This window comes from Globicephala melas, chromosome 18 (genome assembly GCF_963455315.2).
Source record: "Globicephala melas chromosome 18, mGloMel1.2, whole genome shotgun sequence".
NCBI classification, from domain to species: Eukaryota; Metazoa; Chordata; class Mammalia; order Artiodactyla; family Delphinidae; genus Globicephala; species Globicephala melas.
Genome location: NC_083331.1, coordinates 2,199,717 through 2,214,043, shown reverse-complemented (window position 1 = coordinate 2,214,043; position 14,327 = coordinate 2,199,717). Strand labels below are relative to the sequence as shown.

Genomic DNA, 14,327 nt, shown 5'->3' with positions numbered 1-14,327 from the left:
AACAACTACTTAGTGAAAAATTCAAGATATAGCTCTGGCATTGGCAAACCGCAGCCCAGGGTGAAATAAGACTTTCTGCCTGTTTTGTAAATAAAGTTTGACTGGAATGCTGCCACCCTCATTTGTTAGGTATTGTCTATGGCTGCGTCTACCCTGCAGTAGCAGAAGAGAGTATTTGCAACAGAGACTGTGTAGCCAGCAAAGCCTAAAACATTTACTCTTTGGCCCTTTAAGAAGAAGTTTGCCAACACCTATGCTAAGATCTCAGTTCAGCCTTTTCTTCAGTACACCGCTCCGAGGACGATATTGGTGGCAGTGCAGGGCGACATGTAAAATAGGTTATGATCAGATATATATTTTGAAAGTGACCATCATAATGGTGACATTTAATATCCTAAAATTAAACGAGGCCTCTAAAATTCAGCTCTCACGCCATGTAGGAGAGCATCGGCAAAGAATCCAAGGGCATATCCACGTTTAGGAACCAGGGTCAAGGAGAGAAGGTCCAGCGAAACCGGCAGGAGGAGAGGAGAAGTCAGAAACCACAGGAGATGAAACGGAGCGAACTCAGAGGCCGGAGTGATGAATCCCAGCTGGAGAAAGTCCAAGGGGTGGAGAAGACTTGCATTTGGGATTTGAAGCTCCCTAGAAGTCCCCTTAGCTGATGGAGTCACAAATTCTGGTAACACTTTTCTTCAACTGAAAAAAAAAAAATCTCCTCATGGAGCAAAATTTCACGAGGTACTATTTACATGCAATTTTCATTATATTGTATTACACATTTTACAAATGGGAATCAGAAGTTCTTGTTTGCATGTGACACATGATTAGAGAAACGGTGGAGGCACTCTCAGGAATGAGCTCAGAGTTAGACGGCCTGAAATGTCTAAGAGTTTCCAAGGGTGAAAAACAGATCACGTAAAAAGAATGAACTACCAGATTGGCCCTGGATTTCTCAAACAGCAGTGCCTCAAGCTAGAAGACAATGGAACAAAACCTTAAAATGCTGAGGGAATTTAGAATTTCATACCTAGCCAACTATCAATCAAGAATGAGTATAATAAAGACATTTTCAGACATGCAAGTTCTCGAAAAAATGACCTGCCAAGTACCATTTCTCAGGGAACTCTGGAAAATGTCTTCCCCTAGACTGAAAAGTAATCCTAGAGAGAGAAAGTCACAGGACCAAGGGGACAGAATCCAAATCAGAGCAGAAGTCAAGGGAATTCTTTTGGCAAAGGTAGAAAGAAGTCCAAGACTGACTGCGGCAGCACTAGAGCGCCTGGGCTTTTGGAAAAGAAGCATCAGTAACAACAAGCTTGTGCATTTGCCCTTCAGCAGTTACTAAGGGCCTAACACCAGGCACTTGCTGGGGAGAAAATATTAACACATAATAATACACGTGTTTAATTGTTTAAAGAATTTCTAGAAGGATGTTACTACCCTGGTTTCATATACATTTCCTTCTGTGCTCTCACAAAATTTTAACATTATAGAAATTAAGATAAAGGACTGTGGTTGTGTTTCTGTATTCCATTTGTATTGAAGAATTTCTTAACTCTTAATTAATCGACTGAAAGTGAAGTCATATCGCTAAGTAGAAATCTGGGGATACGGCCATATGCTTTTTAATGTGTAGTTTCAGGAAATACCAGCCAGGAGCTTCCTTGTGTTCACGTGTAGTTTTCAAATAAGCCTATGAGAGGAAGTATTTGGGGGGAGATTTTCAGTTAAGCGATGGCGGGAGGGGTGTCATGAGTCTGGGGTCCGAGCCCTAGAGGGCTGACCCGTGATGCTGGAGGTCAGGGGAATGTGGGCAGTCGTATCAGAGTCCCAGCAGCCTCCCATACCATGAACAGTAAGCTCTGCTCTTCCTCGTTCTCTCTGGATAAACGGTTTAAAATCCCTACCTCAAGTCTGTCCTAAATGAATCCAGGCAGCATTAACATTTTTTTTTTTTTTTTTTTTTTGCGGTACGGGGGTCTCTCATTGCTGTGGCCCCTCCGGCCGCGGAGCACAGGCTCTGGACGCGCAGGCCCAGTGGCCATGGCTCACGGGCCCAGCCGCTCCGCGGCATGTGGGATCTTCCCGGACCGGGGCACGAACCTGTGTCCCCTGCATCGGCAGGCAGACTCTCAACCACTGCGCCACCAGGGAAGCCCAGCGTTAACTTTTTATTAAGTGCCAAAGAACAACACCAGCTCTCCTCTGTGGTTTTAGATTGTGGTCATGCAGGATGGTGGCCGGCCCCACTGAAAAAAACTGCAAAATACTGCTGCATTATTTCTCGGTGATCATACATTCTTGCTGGACACAGAGGTGACAGCTGCCACGTCATTTTGACGGCTTCACTGCCAATCTTAAAACAGCTAAACAAATGCATATATACTTGTTCATAAAACAAAATGTAAGTCACAGGCTCCGAATCAGTCTTTCAAAGTGAAAACTTAAGAGCGATCCAGAACATAACTGCTGAAACCTGAGGATTTATACGGTTTTCGTTCTTTAAAGAGCCATGTATAAAAAACGTTAATAGAGACAGCAAATATCAAAAGAAGCATTAGAAAGCATTACACTGTTATTAACTATTCAGAAGGAAAATGAATAAATGAGAAAGAAAGCTTAATCGTTCTTAATACTATTGAAGTTTGATTAGAGGTCATATAAGCCCAGCACATTTTGGTCCCAAATTGGGGTGATGCTCTTAGGACATTCACTGAATTGTAACTGGGGAGGGGGTTTATGGAGGGGGTGAAAGTTAACATTTAAAAAGTACATTAGGGCTTCCCTGGTGGCGCAGTGGTGAAGAGTCCGCCTGCCAATGCAGGGGGACACGGGTTTGAGCCCTGGTCCGGGAGGATCCCACATGCCGCAGAGCAGCTAAGCCCATGCGCCACAACTGCTGAGCCTGTGCTCTAGAGCCCGCGAGCCACAACTACTGAGCCCGCGTGCCACAACTACTGAAGCCAGCGCGCCTACAGCCCGAGCTCCTCAGCAGGAGAGGCCGCTGCAATGAGAAGCCCGCGCACTGCAACGAAGACCCAATGCAGACAAAAAAAGAAATAATAAATAAATAAAATTTTTAAAAAGTGCATTAAAAAATTCTTTCTCTAGTCTCAACTGGTGGGTGATCTTGCCCTTCAGGGGACATTTGGAAATTCCTGGAGACCGTTTTGGTTGTCTTCCCACTGAGTGGGGGATTGCCATGAGTATTACCACTATCTAGTAGGCAAATGCCAGAGATGCTGCTAAACAAAAAATTATCCAGCAAGATATTCATGATGCCGAAGTTGAGAAACCCTGTTTTGTCCAGAGGTCACGGATTCATGGGCTCTTCAGTTAGGGAGGGACTTGGAGCGTAAATGTCCTAATCTACCATACAGATTCCTATAATGCCGCAATCCCGTGAGGCAGTCTTTTTTGAGGTTAGAATTATTGATGTTTTGTTTTCCTGCGTCATTTGTTCCCGTCGACCACGTCTATGAAAAGACCAAATTTAAGATTTTTTAAAATGCAGCTCATACTACATAAATGGTCAATCATTGATTGGCCTTAAATTAATAATCACCTGGCCCAGATTTACCCAAGCATTTCCACTTGACGTTTGAAGCTCAGAGTCATGCCCTCTTCAGCATCTTAGACGCTGGAAAGCACTTCATCAAGCGCTAAAGTTAATTAACATGCCTACGTGAAACGTGGGTATCTTTAAGTATAGAGTCGTAGGCTCTTTACGTGAAGAAATGTTTTCAAGGTGAGAACACCTCAGAGCGCGTGGCACTGGATGTGAGATACCTCCCCAAGCAAAATCCGTAAGAAAGTAGCTTGTTAAAGCGCGTGAATGAAAATTTAAGTGCAAGAGTAACCAGAATTCTCTGCTAGGTTGCCAAGGATGCAACAGTGATACTGTTGCATCCTTGGGCTTAAATTTCCCGCAAACTAATTCAATCCTGCCCTTCCTCAGAAATAAGTTTTTCCTTTAAAATTTTTTTTAAGCTACAATACATCAAAGGGTTGTATTCCTAGGTGACAGTGGACATCCCATCCCACTCTAAAAAGTTGGCTGACGTCCCCTGGTGAACGGGGGTCTACACCTCTGTCGTGATCAGGGTGTGACAGTCCTGTATTTTCAAAATAACTCCAGAGGGGCTTCCGTGGTGGCGCAGTGGTTGAGGGTCCGCCTGCCGAGGCAGGGGACACGGGTTTGTGCCCCGGTCCGGGAAGAGCCCACATGCCGCGGAGCGGCTGGGCCCGTGAGCCATGGCCGCTGGGCCTGCGCGTCCGGAGCCTGTGCTTCGCAACGGGAGAGGCCACAACAGTGAGAGGCCCGCGTACCGCAAAAAAAAAAAAAATACTCCAGAGAGTTCCTTGGCCTTGGGAGGAGGCTATTTGCCAGTGAAAAACACTCCAGGGCCTCCATCTCTGCTTCTGCAGTTGACGGTTGGACTGGCTGAATTCTCGAAGTCTCTTTCCACCCTGCAACTCAGTGAAGCTACACATGAGAGCCTGGGAATGGAAATAACGCTGTCCTCATGCCACAAGAAAATTCAAAGTTGAATTTTAAAAACAGCACTTGACAGGAGGCATAGAATCAAATCAACTATTTTTCTTTTCATTTTCTTATTTTTCCCCCTTTTCGAGAAGTCTTGATACCAAGGGAACTATCAGCCGTCCTTATAAAAACAAAACACAAAAAATAGATGAATTCACTTTAGCTTCTTATTGTTTGAGTCATACTTTGAAAATCACTCATAGGGCACACCCGCTCTGGGCGTCCAGGCAGACATTTTAAAAGGAGGAGATTTTTGGTCCATGAAGTAAGACTAGAGATATTCATCTCTGTTCACTAACTGTCTAGACATGGGAAACATCTGGGAAAAAGACCAGTATTTTCATATAAATTTCCTTCCATGCTTCTTCTAGGCTGTGCTCAGGAAACTGCTTACTGCTGGTCTCCCTGATAAAAATCGTCAGACTCACAACCTCTTTCCTTTATGTGCTTATCAGCTCCTTCTTTCTGCTACCTTCCTAATCAATGTAAAAGGGAAAGAATTCTTTTTTTTTTTTCAAACTGATCATCTGTGCAAACATTTTCCTCTGTTCAATGGACTTTTGCATATACTTTGAGTTGCAAAGGCTGTCACTTTCTAAATCCTCCTGAATATGCTAGCTCAGTCAAGAAAATGTGTTTTCTGTCCTGACATTATTGTAACACAGGTGCCTGGTCCCAGCCTGAGCCGTAAGAATCCTTGGTGATTTGACTCTCCCTCGTCCACAGAGAGTTTCCTGATCACCCAACCTCTCAGAGAGCCCTCACTGCCTAACCCATAGCAACCACTGTTTTAATTAATTGGTCCTGACAGCGTGTTTCCCTTGTATTAGATTTTTTTAAAATGTGGATATGCCTTGTTGACTCAGGTGGTTGCAAGAGGACAGATCCCGCAGTGCATACGAGTGTGTATGCTCCTAAAGACGTTCCATACACGTGGTCGATTCCTGATGCAACCATATTTCATGCCCAGTAGAACGGATGGATTGCAGGCCCCTCCCTTTGACATTCACCGCAGTGAACCCATGGAAAGGAGGAAATGCTTGAAAATCTGTACATGATCCTTGCTACAACTGATGGCGTAGCCTAAATCTGTTTCATTGTTCAAGTCCACATGGCAGAACTGTACTTTGAAGACATAATGATTTTTATCAAGTGGGTTGTGAATGATTGAACACTGGTGTTGGAAAGAGTCTGAGAGATCACCTGATGAAGTGGTTCCCAGAGCAAAGTTGTAAGACAGTTTCTAAACGCAGTCGTGTAATGCAGTTCAGACTAAAAACATCAAGACTCTCTGCTTTTGACTAAAGTTACATCCATTAAGGATGGTAACAATGATTATTTCATCCTCATACGAAACCCTGATTAGTTAGTTAGGTAGACAGACATATATCTATTACTGATTAATAAAAGGTAGATAGATTTTATTAATATTGTATTATTATTAATAACTACAAGCCAATAAGCACAAAAACATACTTAAAAGTATAGCTGTTACAGAGGAAGAAAAGAGAATGTAAAGAATTGTGGTGCTGAAGAAGTGGTCGACCGTACATCTAGCCAAGCCTTATTTAGATGGGGCGTAAAAAATCTGAAATCCAAAGAAATTAATATTTGAGGGCACAGAGGTGAAGTTGGCAGGACTCACATCCCGTAACTATAAATTAGTTGCTTTTACAGTTTATCTTTTTATAGCCTTTTAGGAATGAACCAATAACCAAGTTAAAAAAAAAGTAAGATGACAAATCCTTTGAGATGCTAAAGCTGTCTGAGAATGGGGTAAGAGTTGTGCTGAAAGAAAGTCATCAAGAGTGAGCTTTCATCCCTGAGTTTAAAGTATAATTCATTAGACACCTAGTGGGAAGCAGCCGCATAGCACAGGGAGATCAGCTCGGTGCTTTGTGTCCACCTAGAGGGGTGGGATAGGGAGGGTGGGAGGGAGACGCAAGAGGGCGGGGATATGGGGATATAAGTATACGTATAGCTGATTCACTTTGTTATACGGCAGAAACAAACACAATGTAAAGCAATTATACTCCAATAAAGATGTTAAAAAAATACGTTTTTAAAATGTGAAAGTAGTTTGCAAAACTGTGTACAGTGTGGATCTGCTTGGGTTGTGTAAAGATTTTCTATGCTTACACATGAAGAGAAAATTTCTGGAAGGATACGTAAGAAATTATTGATGATGATTTTTTTTTTATGCTGTTTTTTTTTTTTAACTTTTTTTTTTTTTTTTGCGGTACACAGGCCTCTCACTGTTGTGGCCTCTCCCGTCCCGGAGCACAGGCTCCGGACGCGCAGGCTCAACGGCCATGGCTCACGGGCCCAGCCGCTCCGCGGCATGTGGGATCTTCCCGGACTGGGGCACGAACCCGTGTCCCCTGCATCGGCAGGCGGACTCTCAACCACTGCGCCAGCAGGGAAGCCCTTTTTTAACATTTTTGATGATGATTATTTGTGAGGAGTGAAATGATGGGGTACTTTATCTTTCACTTTATAGTTTCCTGTGTTGTTGAAATTGTCATAAGCATGCATGACTTTTATAATTTAATAAAACATTTTAAAAGACTAAAAAAAATAAAATAATGTATAATTCATGTTAAATAGTTTATCGACATGATGAATTATAACGTTTGCATTCATAATTTTTATTCTCTAGGAAAGTTAATAATTAAAAAATCTTATGGAAATGGTTAGTGGGGAAAATATCACTGATGTATTGAGACAGTGGTGTTTGGTCAGGTACAGGGCTGGTGTTGAGGGTAGATTTCTTTATGAAAGACTAAAGTGATGAATTGCAGGAAGTAGTCAATTAAGAAGAAAAATTTACTCTTTCCATCTCATTTAACTTCTTCTAAATTATGACCATGAACCAGCATGCAGTTCTGTTTGGTGAAGCTTAATTTCTATCGCCTTACAGATAATCCACACTGCAGCTGATAGGGTAGAAATTCATACTCAGGGCTGGACTTAGCTCTCAAGAGTTAGTTAGATTTATTGTATGAATAACTACAAATAAAGGAAAATCACTTTCTCTGCTAGCAGATAATGGATTTTAATGACTTTTGAGAGGTTTAAGAGTGTGATTCTCTACCACAATAGTGGGAAGGAGAAAAATTATTTTTTCTCTCTAGCAACTGGTAGCCCTACGTATGAGTACAGAAGACGAACATAAAAAAAAAAAACCCAGCAAATTAATCTTTATGCTCTATATAACTTAGGGAAAATATATATTAACATGTGACCATGTTAAAGTAAGACAAAAATAAATAAACTTTTTTAAAAAGCTAAGTTAAAATACCACTGTTTCATTTTCAGACCATGACCTGTACTTTTTTCCCTGAGGCGTCTAAGCTGAAAATGATCACCGAAGTGAGGTCTCTATACACCAACATTTGTAAGTACATAGAGAAGGAGCCGCAAGGCCATTTAATACTGAGAATTATTTTTAAAAGATTGCATTAACTGTTTACTTCTAGAAGAAACAAATATTAAAATAAATTTAAAAGCTGTCTAATTGGCATGTGATTTTAGAGTACTTTTGCTGGCTAGATGAGAATATCTTAGTATTTCCCCTGAAAGAGCTAGTTTTAATTTTATTTTTAGCATCTTTCAACCCAGACGTCAAATTAAGGTTTTTAAAAGCTCTTTTTTTTAGAGGTCCTTCTTTGTGATTCAGATTCTCCAGTCAACACGTAATTTCCATGTTCATCATGGAAGCAGTAATATAATTAAATGAAATCTGCAGACAGGCTCTAGATTTTATTTCAGCCCCAACTGCAGTGTTCTGCCACACTCAACTCTTACCAGAAATGCTGAGGTCTAATAAAATGGGAGGATTTAATTAAATCTCCTTTAGAATTCTCCCCAAACTCTGGTTAGGTTTGCTAAACAGTGGAAATAGTCCACATCTGGGTAACAATAATTTGGGACTTCACTAGTGTACACGGTAGATCATGCTTTAAAGATAGAATTAGATCCAATATACTGGGACTAAGGATCACGAGGAATGATAAACAGGTTTAACTGATAGGTTGATAAATGGCAGTGAAGATGGACCGATAAGTAGACACTTGGTCACTCATTGGACTGTTTATAGAATGAGGCCTTCCATTAATTGAAACTTGAGGTCAGAAATGAATCATTAAGATAGTGCTTTTTAAAATTTTGTTTTGCTTTATTTTGCTTTGAAGAAAATCTCCCTGTTATAGACACCAGTACCTGTTTATCCCATAGTGAATCAGGGTTAGTAAATAATAGTTGTATTTTCTTAGAGGTTCTTGATGCTGTAGTAGCGTGGATTGGAATGTCAGTGGTTGTGGTACAGGGCTAAGGATGTAAAGGATTGAGAAAACTGAGGGGACGCTCCTGATGGAACGGGTTCAAGTGCAAGCCCAGCTGTGGAGGTGGAGACGTTGCCAAGGCTGGTCACTGAGAGGAGAAACGCTGCTCTGAGCTGTTGTGGGAGCAGCTTCAACAGACCGGAGCTACTCGTTAATTCTAAGATATTTTGCTTTCAAGAGCAGACCGCTAACCTCAACTCTGCAAAAACCCCTAATTCCACAGTCATAAATACAGTTACAGCTACTGAATATTACTTCATTCCAGACACATACTAAGCGTGCTTGGTACATTTCAACATCTCATCATCCAAACAACGCTACGTGATGGATTTCGTTGCTATTTGCCATGGATTTCGTTGCTCTTTGCCTCTTACTAAGAGGAAAAGGAGGCAGAAAGGTTCTGTGATTTGGGAACGGTGATGCAGCTATTAAATCACAGTGCTGGGGCTTGGTTCAAACCTGAGTGTCCAGCGTGGGACTCTAGACTCAACCAGGACAATCTATTAGTAGAGAAACTAGCTTCCTTGTGCCTGGAAAGAGCTGTTCTGTCCTCTGGCAGGTGCCCACCCTACACAGAAATAAAATCTCCCTCACCTTTTGCGTCCTAATATTTATCCTAATATCATGAACCTAGTATTTTGTCTTCCTTCGTGAAGTGAATAATGGTAGAATTTTTACTTGTCTTGTGTATTGGAAATGACATTATTAAACTGTTGATCAGGGCTGATTTTTATCCAACTCAGATGATCTTAAGTAAACATGGGAACTTATTACAAGGATGCTGAGGTGCCTCATAAAACGCAAGACTGGAAAGCAGTCTAAGCTGAGGGACACTGAACGAGGATGGCGTTTTCACATCTTATTCGTGTGTCTCCCTGTGTCTGTCTGTCACTCATTCTCCACATTGGTTTCCTCTGCTTTCCATGCAGAAGGATAAGATTGGGCGAATATAATCTATTCCTTGAATCCAAAATTAAGTTACAAGTTCAGCAGGTATTCCCAGCTTTATAATGACATACGAGTCATTAATTTTACACTGCAATTGCCTTTCCTTCTCATTCCTCAAGAGAAAATGAATTAATGGCTCCCTCTGGACAGTTCTACATAAATGGAATTCTGTTCATCTATTCCGTGTTGCCTAGAGGATAAGACTTGACTTTGGCGTTGAAGTTATAGTGATAGCAGGGTTGACACTCCAATTTTAAAGGCTCAGAACTGCCAAATATTTCTCCTTACGTTATATTCCAGAGCCAAGCAGGAAATAAAATACTTATTGGGCATCTACTGTGTTCCTAAAGCTATGCTAGCAGGATATAGTTCCTAATTCCTGGTCTCCTTCAAATGCGTCTAATTGGGTGGAAGTAGCAAAACCAAAGTATCCTGAAAACAAGTATGTGAAATAAATAATAAATAGTATAAAAATTGAAGCATACAATTGAAAAATATTTGCCATTGACAGACATGCCCCGTCTCATCTGAGCCTCACAGCAAGCTCTGAGGACAGTGTCGCAGTTCACCGACGCTGAGCTGTCCCCGTGGGGAGTGATCTGCAGCGAGTCCCCGGTTAGAAGTGGTAGAATTGGTCCTTGAGCCGTGCCTTCCAAATCTAACTCCATACCATTTTCCATTTTCCAGTGGTTCTGTGGCCTTTAAAGTAATATCAGAGTCCAATAGTCAGGATAAAGGGGGGGGAGGTGGTTAGAAAAACATGAATAGATTTAATGGAATGAGAAATTGAGGAGTATATTAGTTTAGGCTAATAAAAAAAGTGACAGAAGATAAACCCACAAGGAGTTAGCAAAAGAGGACTATTTTAGAGAAAGTCTGCTTGTCTTTGGGCGCTTTTGTCTCTGGAGCTTGGACAGCAGTAAGAGAGAAGCTGGGAAACAGTTTTGGGGACGTGTGTGCGGGTTCCTTAGAAACCAGGCTGGACAGGATTCGTGGAGGTGACCAGGGTGACGGATCCGGTAGCCTGATAAGGACAGCCTTGTTCAGGAATCAGCTTACGAGGCCAAACAAGTCACTGACCAGAGAGGTGCAGAGAGGTGTGAGGATTTAGGGACCGGGAAGGAGAATGGGGCAGAGTAAAAACGGAAGTTCTCCGGGAAGGAGAACATTGGGAGGCAGGGTCGGTGTCCTGAGTGAAGGTCGCCGAAGACCGTACTGCCCCTTCCCCAAGAACTTGTATCTAAGGAAGAATGAAGGTCGGAGCCAGGTCAGCCTCAGGACCAGAGCAGGGGTATCACCGACTAGCCAGTACTCTCTTCTATAATTTTCCTTGTAACTGAACATGTCTTTTTTGTAGAAAACCCATTGAATGTGTATGATGTGCTTGGCCTCCTTCCCTTTCAGTCGTAGAGGTGCCTAATCAGAGTCTGTACCAACCGGCCACAGTGATTGGTTCAGGGAAGGGGCCATAAGCCAACTGGACCAGGCACCACCTTTCTAAGGCTTTTGCTAGAATTTCCTGAAAAAGATGATTTCTTCTCGCTGGATTTGCTGGCTGTAGGGACGTTGTAAGCCCAGAACTGCCACGGGGCCATCTTGCCAGCCTAGAGAGAGAGACCGCCTGCCTGAAAAGGAGGCCAAGAAAATGGGAAACAGAGCCTGGAGGTGAAGAAGAGAAGGCTTCCTGGGGAGATGTTTGCATTCCTGAATCCCTCTATGCCCAAGGCCGTTTGCCCCTTTCTTAGGCAAGGGGGCCAGTATGTCCGCCACCAGATCAAGCTGGTTTGAGTTGAGTTCTGTCACGTGTAACTTTAGCGTCTGCTGATACGGTTAGTAAATGCCCACGGCTTCACCCACCAGGTAGAGTTTAGATTCTGTGTGGGAGGTGATTGTAAGCTAGTGCAACTTTGTGATTTTTTTCAGGGGTGAATTACATTAGGATTCGAAACTAGGACATATTAAACTAGATTTCATGAGATTTCATGTAATATTGTTATATAAAAATGAATGAAGAATGGAAAAAGAAAACAAACCTAAAACTGAAATAAACAGGAAAGAAAGTTCTTAGAGAAATTGCCTGTTTTATTCTACCTTTTATTATAGTTATTTGGTTATTATGGTTCCTTAATGAGGATTTCTATCCCCTGCAGCACAAATATCTGTTGATTTGAAATCAATAGGATTGAATGTCAGTAGCTGTTAAAATGCAAGAGAAAGGAGAATGGCACGGCTGCTTGCTTGGTACCAGACAGTATAAAGCCATTTTCTAATGTTGTCTTATTATTTGCACAACGATCCAGTGGGAAAGGCGTTTGAGGAAATTTGAAATGCGGTAGGATAAGTGGCTACCGATGCCACGCAGAGCTGGGATCTCAGCCCACTTCTTTTGCTCTTTCTTTTCTGCGATGGTGCCTCTGTGACCCTCCACGTATTAGGAATGGATGCTGACATGAAGTGCAGCACAGAGCCTATGGGACTTCTGCTTCAGTATTGGTCCTAAATCATGAGAACATATTCTGATGGGTTAACTTTATTGGCGGCCCTTGTTTGAGAAGTAAAACCTACTAATGGAAGAAGTCACAAGTGTTAACCTTTCCTCTCTTGTTTAGAAAACCCTGATTTTTTTTTTTTCTCTTTCTCTTCCTGTAGGACTTTAGTACCAGAACCAGAAGCCAAGTTTCCTCAGGTATGTGTTACTTTATAACCACTTCAAACAAGAGGCCGTTCTAACTGACAGTAGCTTCAAAAAACGTCTTTCTGGTAAATTAAAGGAGGGCCACTGATCGCTGAAGGTAAACAGGTGATGAAATGCGTCATTAGTACCTCATCCGTAATTCATCTCTCCTGGAGCAGTTGACAGAGCGTCAGGTCGTGAGTCGTGGGCGCTCAGAAGTGCAGGCTCTGGGGTCAGCCAGGCAGATTCATTACAACCCAGTGTAAAGCGCAGCCTGTCTCTGTGTCAATTACCGCCGTTTGATAACGGATAATATGTCAAGGTCTGTTCTTCCTCAAGATGCAGCCACACGTTTTAAAATCATTACGCGTGTAAGCGCGAGCCCCATGGCCTCGGGGTTCAGTCCATTTGTTACATCCCATTAGGACGTGAAGGCACAGGCCGGGGTCTGGGGAGAGCGCAGGGTCCCTGCCTCCTCTGCTCCCTTTACAGGGACATGAACTGTGGTTTACTTTCCCCAGGGGCCCTTTATGATCCCCACGATATCGGTGGTGGGGGGCAAGTCACCCCTGTAATCACTCCCACTGCAGGGCCACCAGGGGCATCACTGGGAATAAACCTGATCCAGGTTTCAGTGGAGCCTGAGAAGTTTTACTGAAAATGAAGCACTTTCTGCCGGTCTCTCTGTCTGCTGGGGATGGGAACGTGCCGTTTCTTTCTCCCCTTTCTTTCAAAAACCACGCGTGTGCTTTCCAGTAGTCTTTTCACATCTTGGCCCTTCCAAGAGCGCTTTGTCACACATTGGCGTGGATTTGACGCACGTGACCCGTCATCCAAGGGCAGCCTCTGTGCTGCAGAAACAGACCCTATCCCGGTCTTTAGACTGATGTGCAAACGCTATAAATAGCAGGGGGGATGCTGTAATTCACCATGAAGACAAGAAAATGAAGAAAAATTATTCAAAACGTCTTTAAAAAATCGAGGGTGCTCAAACGGGCACTGCCTCCGGGATGGGCTTCATTTTCCTGTCTGGAGCCCTGATTCAGGCTGTTTGTGAAGGGCAGGAATCTGGGCCACATACACCCTGCAGGAGTTAGAGTGAGCAACTCACATTCCTTTCGTGTTCAAATCCTCCCTTTACACCAGTGGGAGCCCCACGTGGACCGGATTCAGGATATTCAATTCCTCTTCCCCTTCTGTAAAGAAGCCCAACGAGGAAAACTTCACCCTGACGCACTTTCCCCCAAGCACCCTGACCAGGCTGTGCTCTGGGAATCACAGCGTGGGGTGAGCTGATCTCGGGATCTTCTCCATTTGCCAACAGGCCGTCAGGTGAAGTAGGCCGCGTGGGCTCACACTTCTGGCTGGATTTCCACAGACCCCTGTTCGTTAGAAACCTTCTCAAGGGACCAGCCACACTGGAGGAGGCTGAGAAGAACCCACTGTTAGCAGAGATTTATCACAAAGGAAAAAAGTCCATTTCAACATTTGTAATATGTTAACGTGCTGCATTAACTACAATGTTTGCTTTCTCAAGGAACGTTTAGGGCTACTTTTCACACATCTAAGCATGAGGAAGAATTCACACAATTCTCCTCCCTACAGGAGGGGGTAAGAAATCCAAACAACCCATAAATGATAACCTAGCTCTGCAGGGTAAGGGCAGGAACACGTAGTCTCTGATTTATTCACTTGGTTGATAGCTTTCTCAGTGTATCTGCGAGCCTGCATCACTTGTGACCTGCTTCTACACACACACACGCACACAAGGATATAGGCACACGTGATTCCATTAGATTATATGGAAAGCTTA

General features: G+C 43.0%; 1 protein-coding gene across 16 annotated transcripts in view; it reads left to right on the top strand.

Moving 5' to 3' along the window:
* Window positions 1-14,327, top strand: part of LOC115866801 (uncharacterized) — a 290,768-nt gene that overhangs the window by 106,805 nt on the left and 169,636 nt on the right. For 7 of the 16 annotated variants that reach the window (XR_009559843.1, XR_011376902.1, XR_009559845.1 and 4 more), the window contains 2 exons: window positions 7,868-7,946; window positions 12,490-12,526. Coding sequence is in view for 11 of the 16 variants with exons in the window: in XM_060288178.1 (XP_060144161.1) it covers window positions 7,868-7,946; window positions 12,490-12,491 (81 nt within the window). In the remaining 5 variants the exon portion in view is untranslated. Of the gene's footprint in view, window positions 1-7,867; window positions 7,947-12,489; window positions 12,527-13,838; window positions 13,950-14,327 lie in introns of those variants that run through there. The other 9 variants (XR_009559844.1, XM_060288175.1, XM_060288174.1 and 6 more) reach the window with 3 other exon arrangements.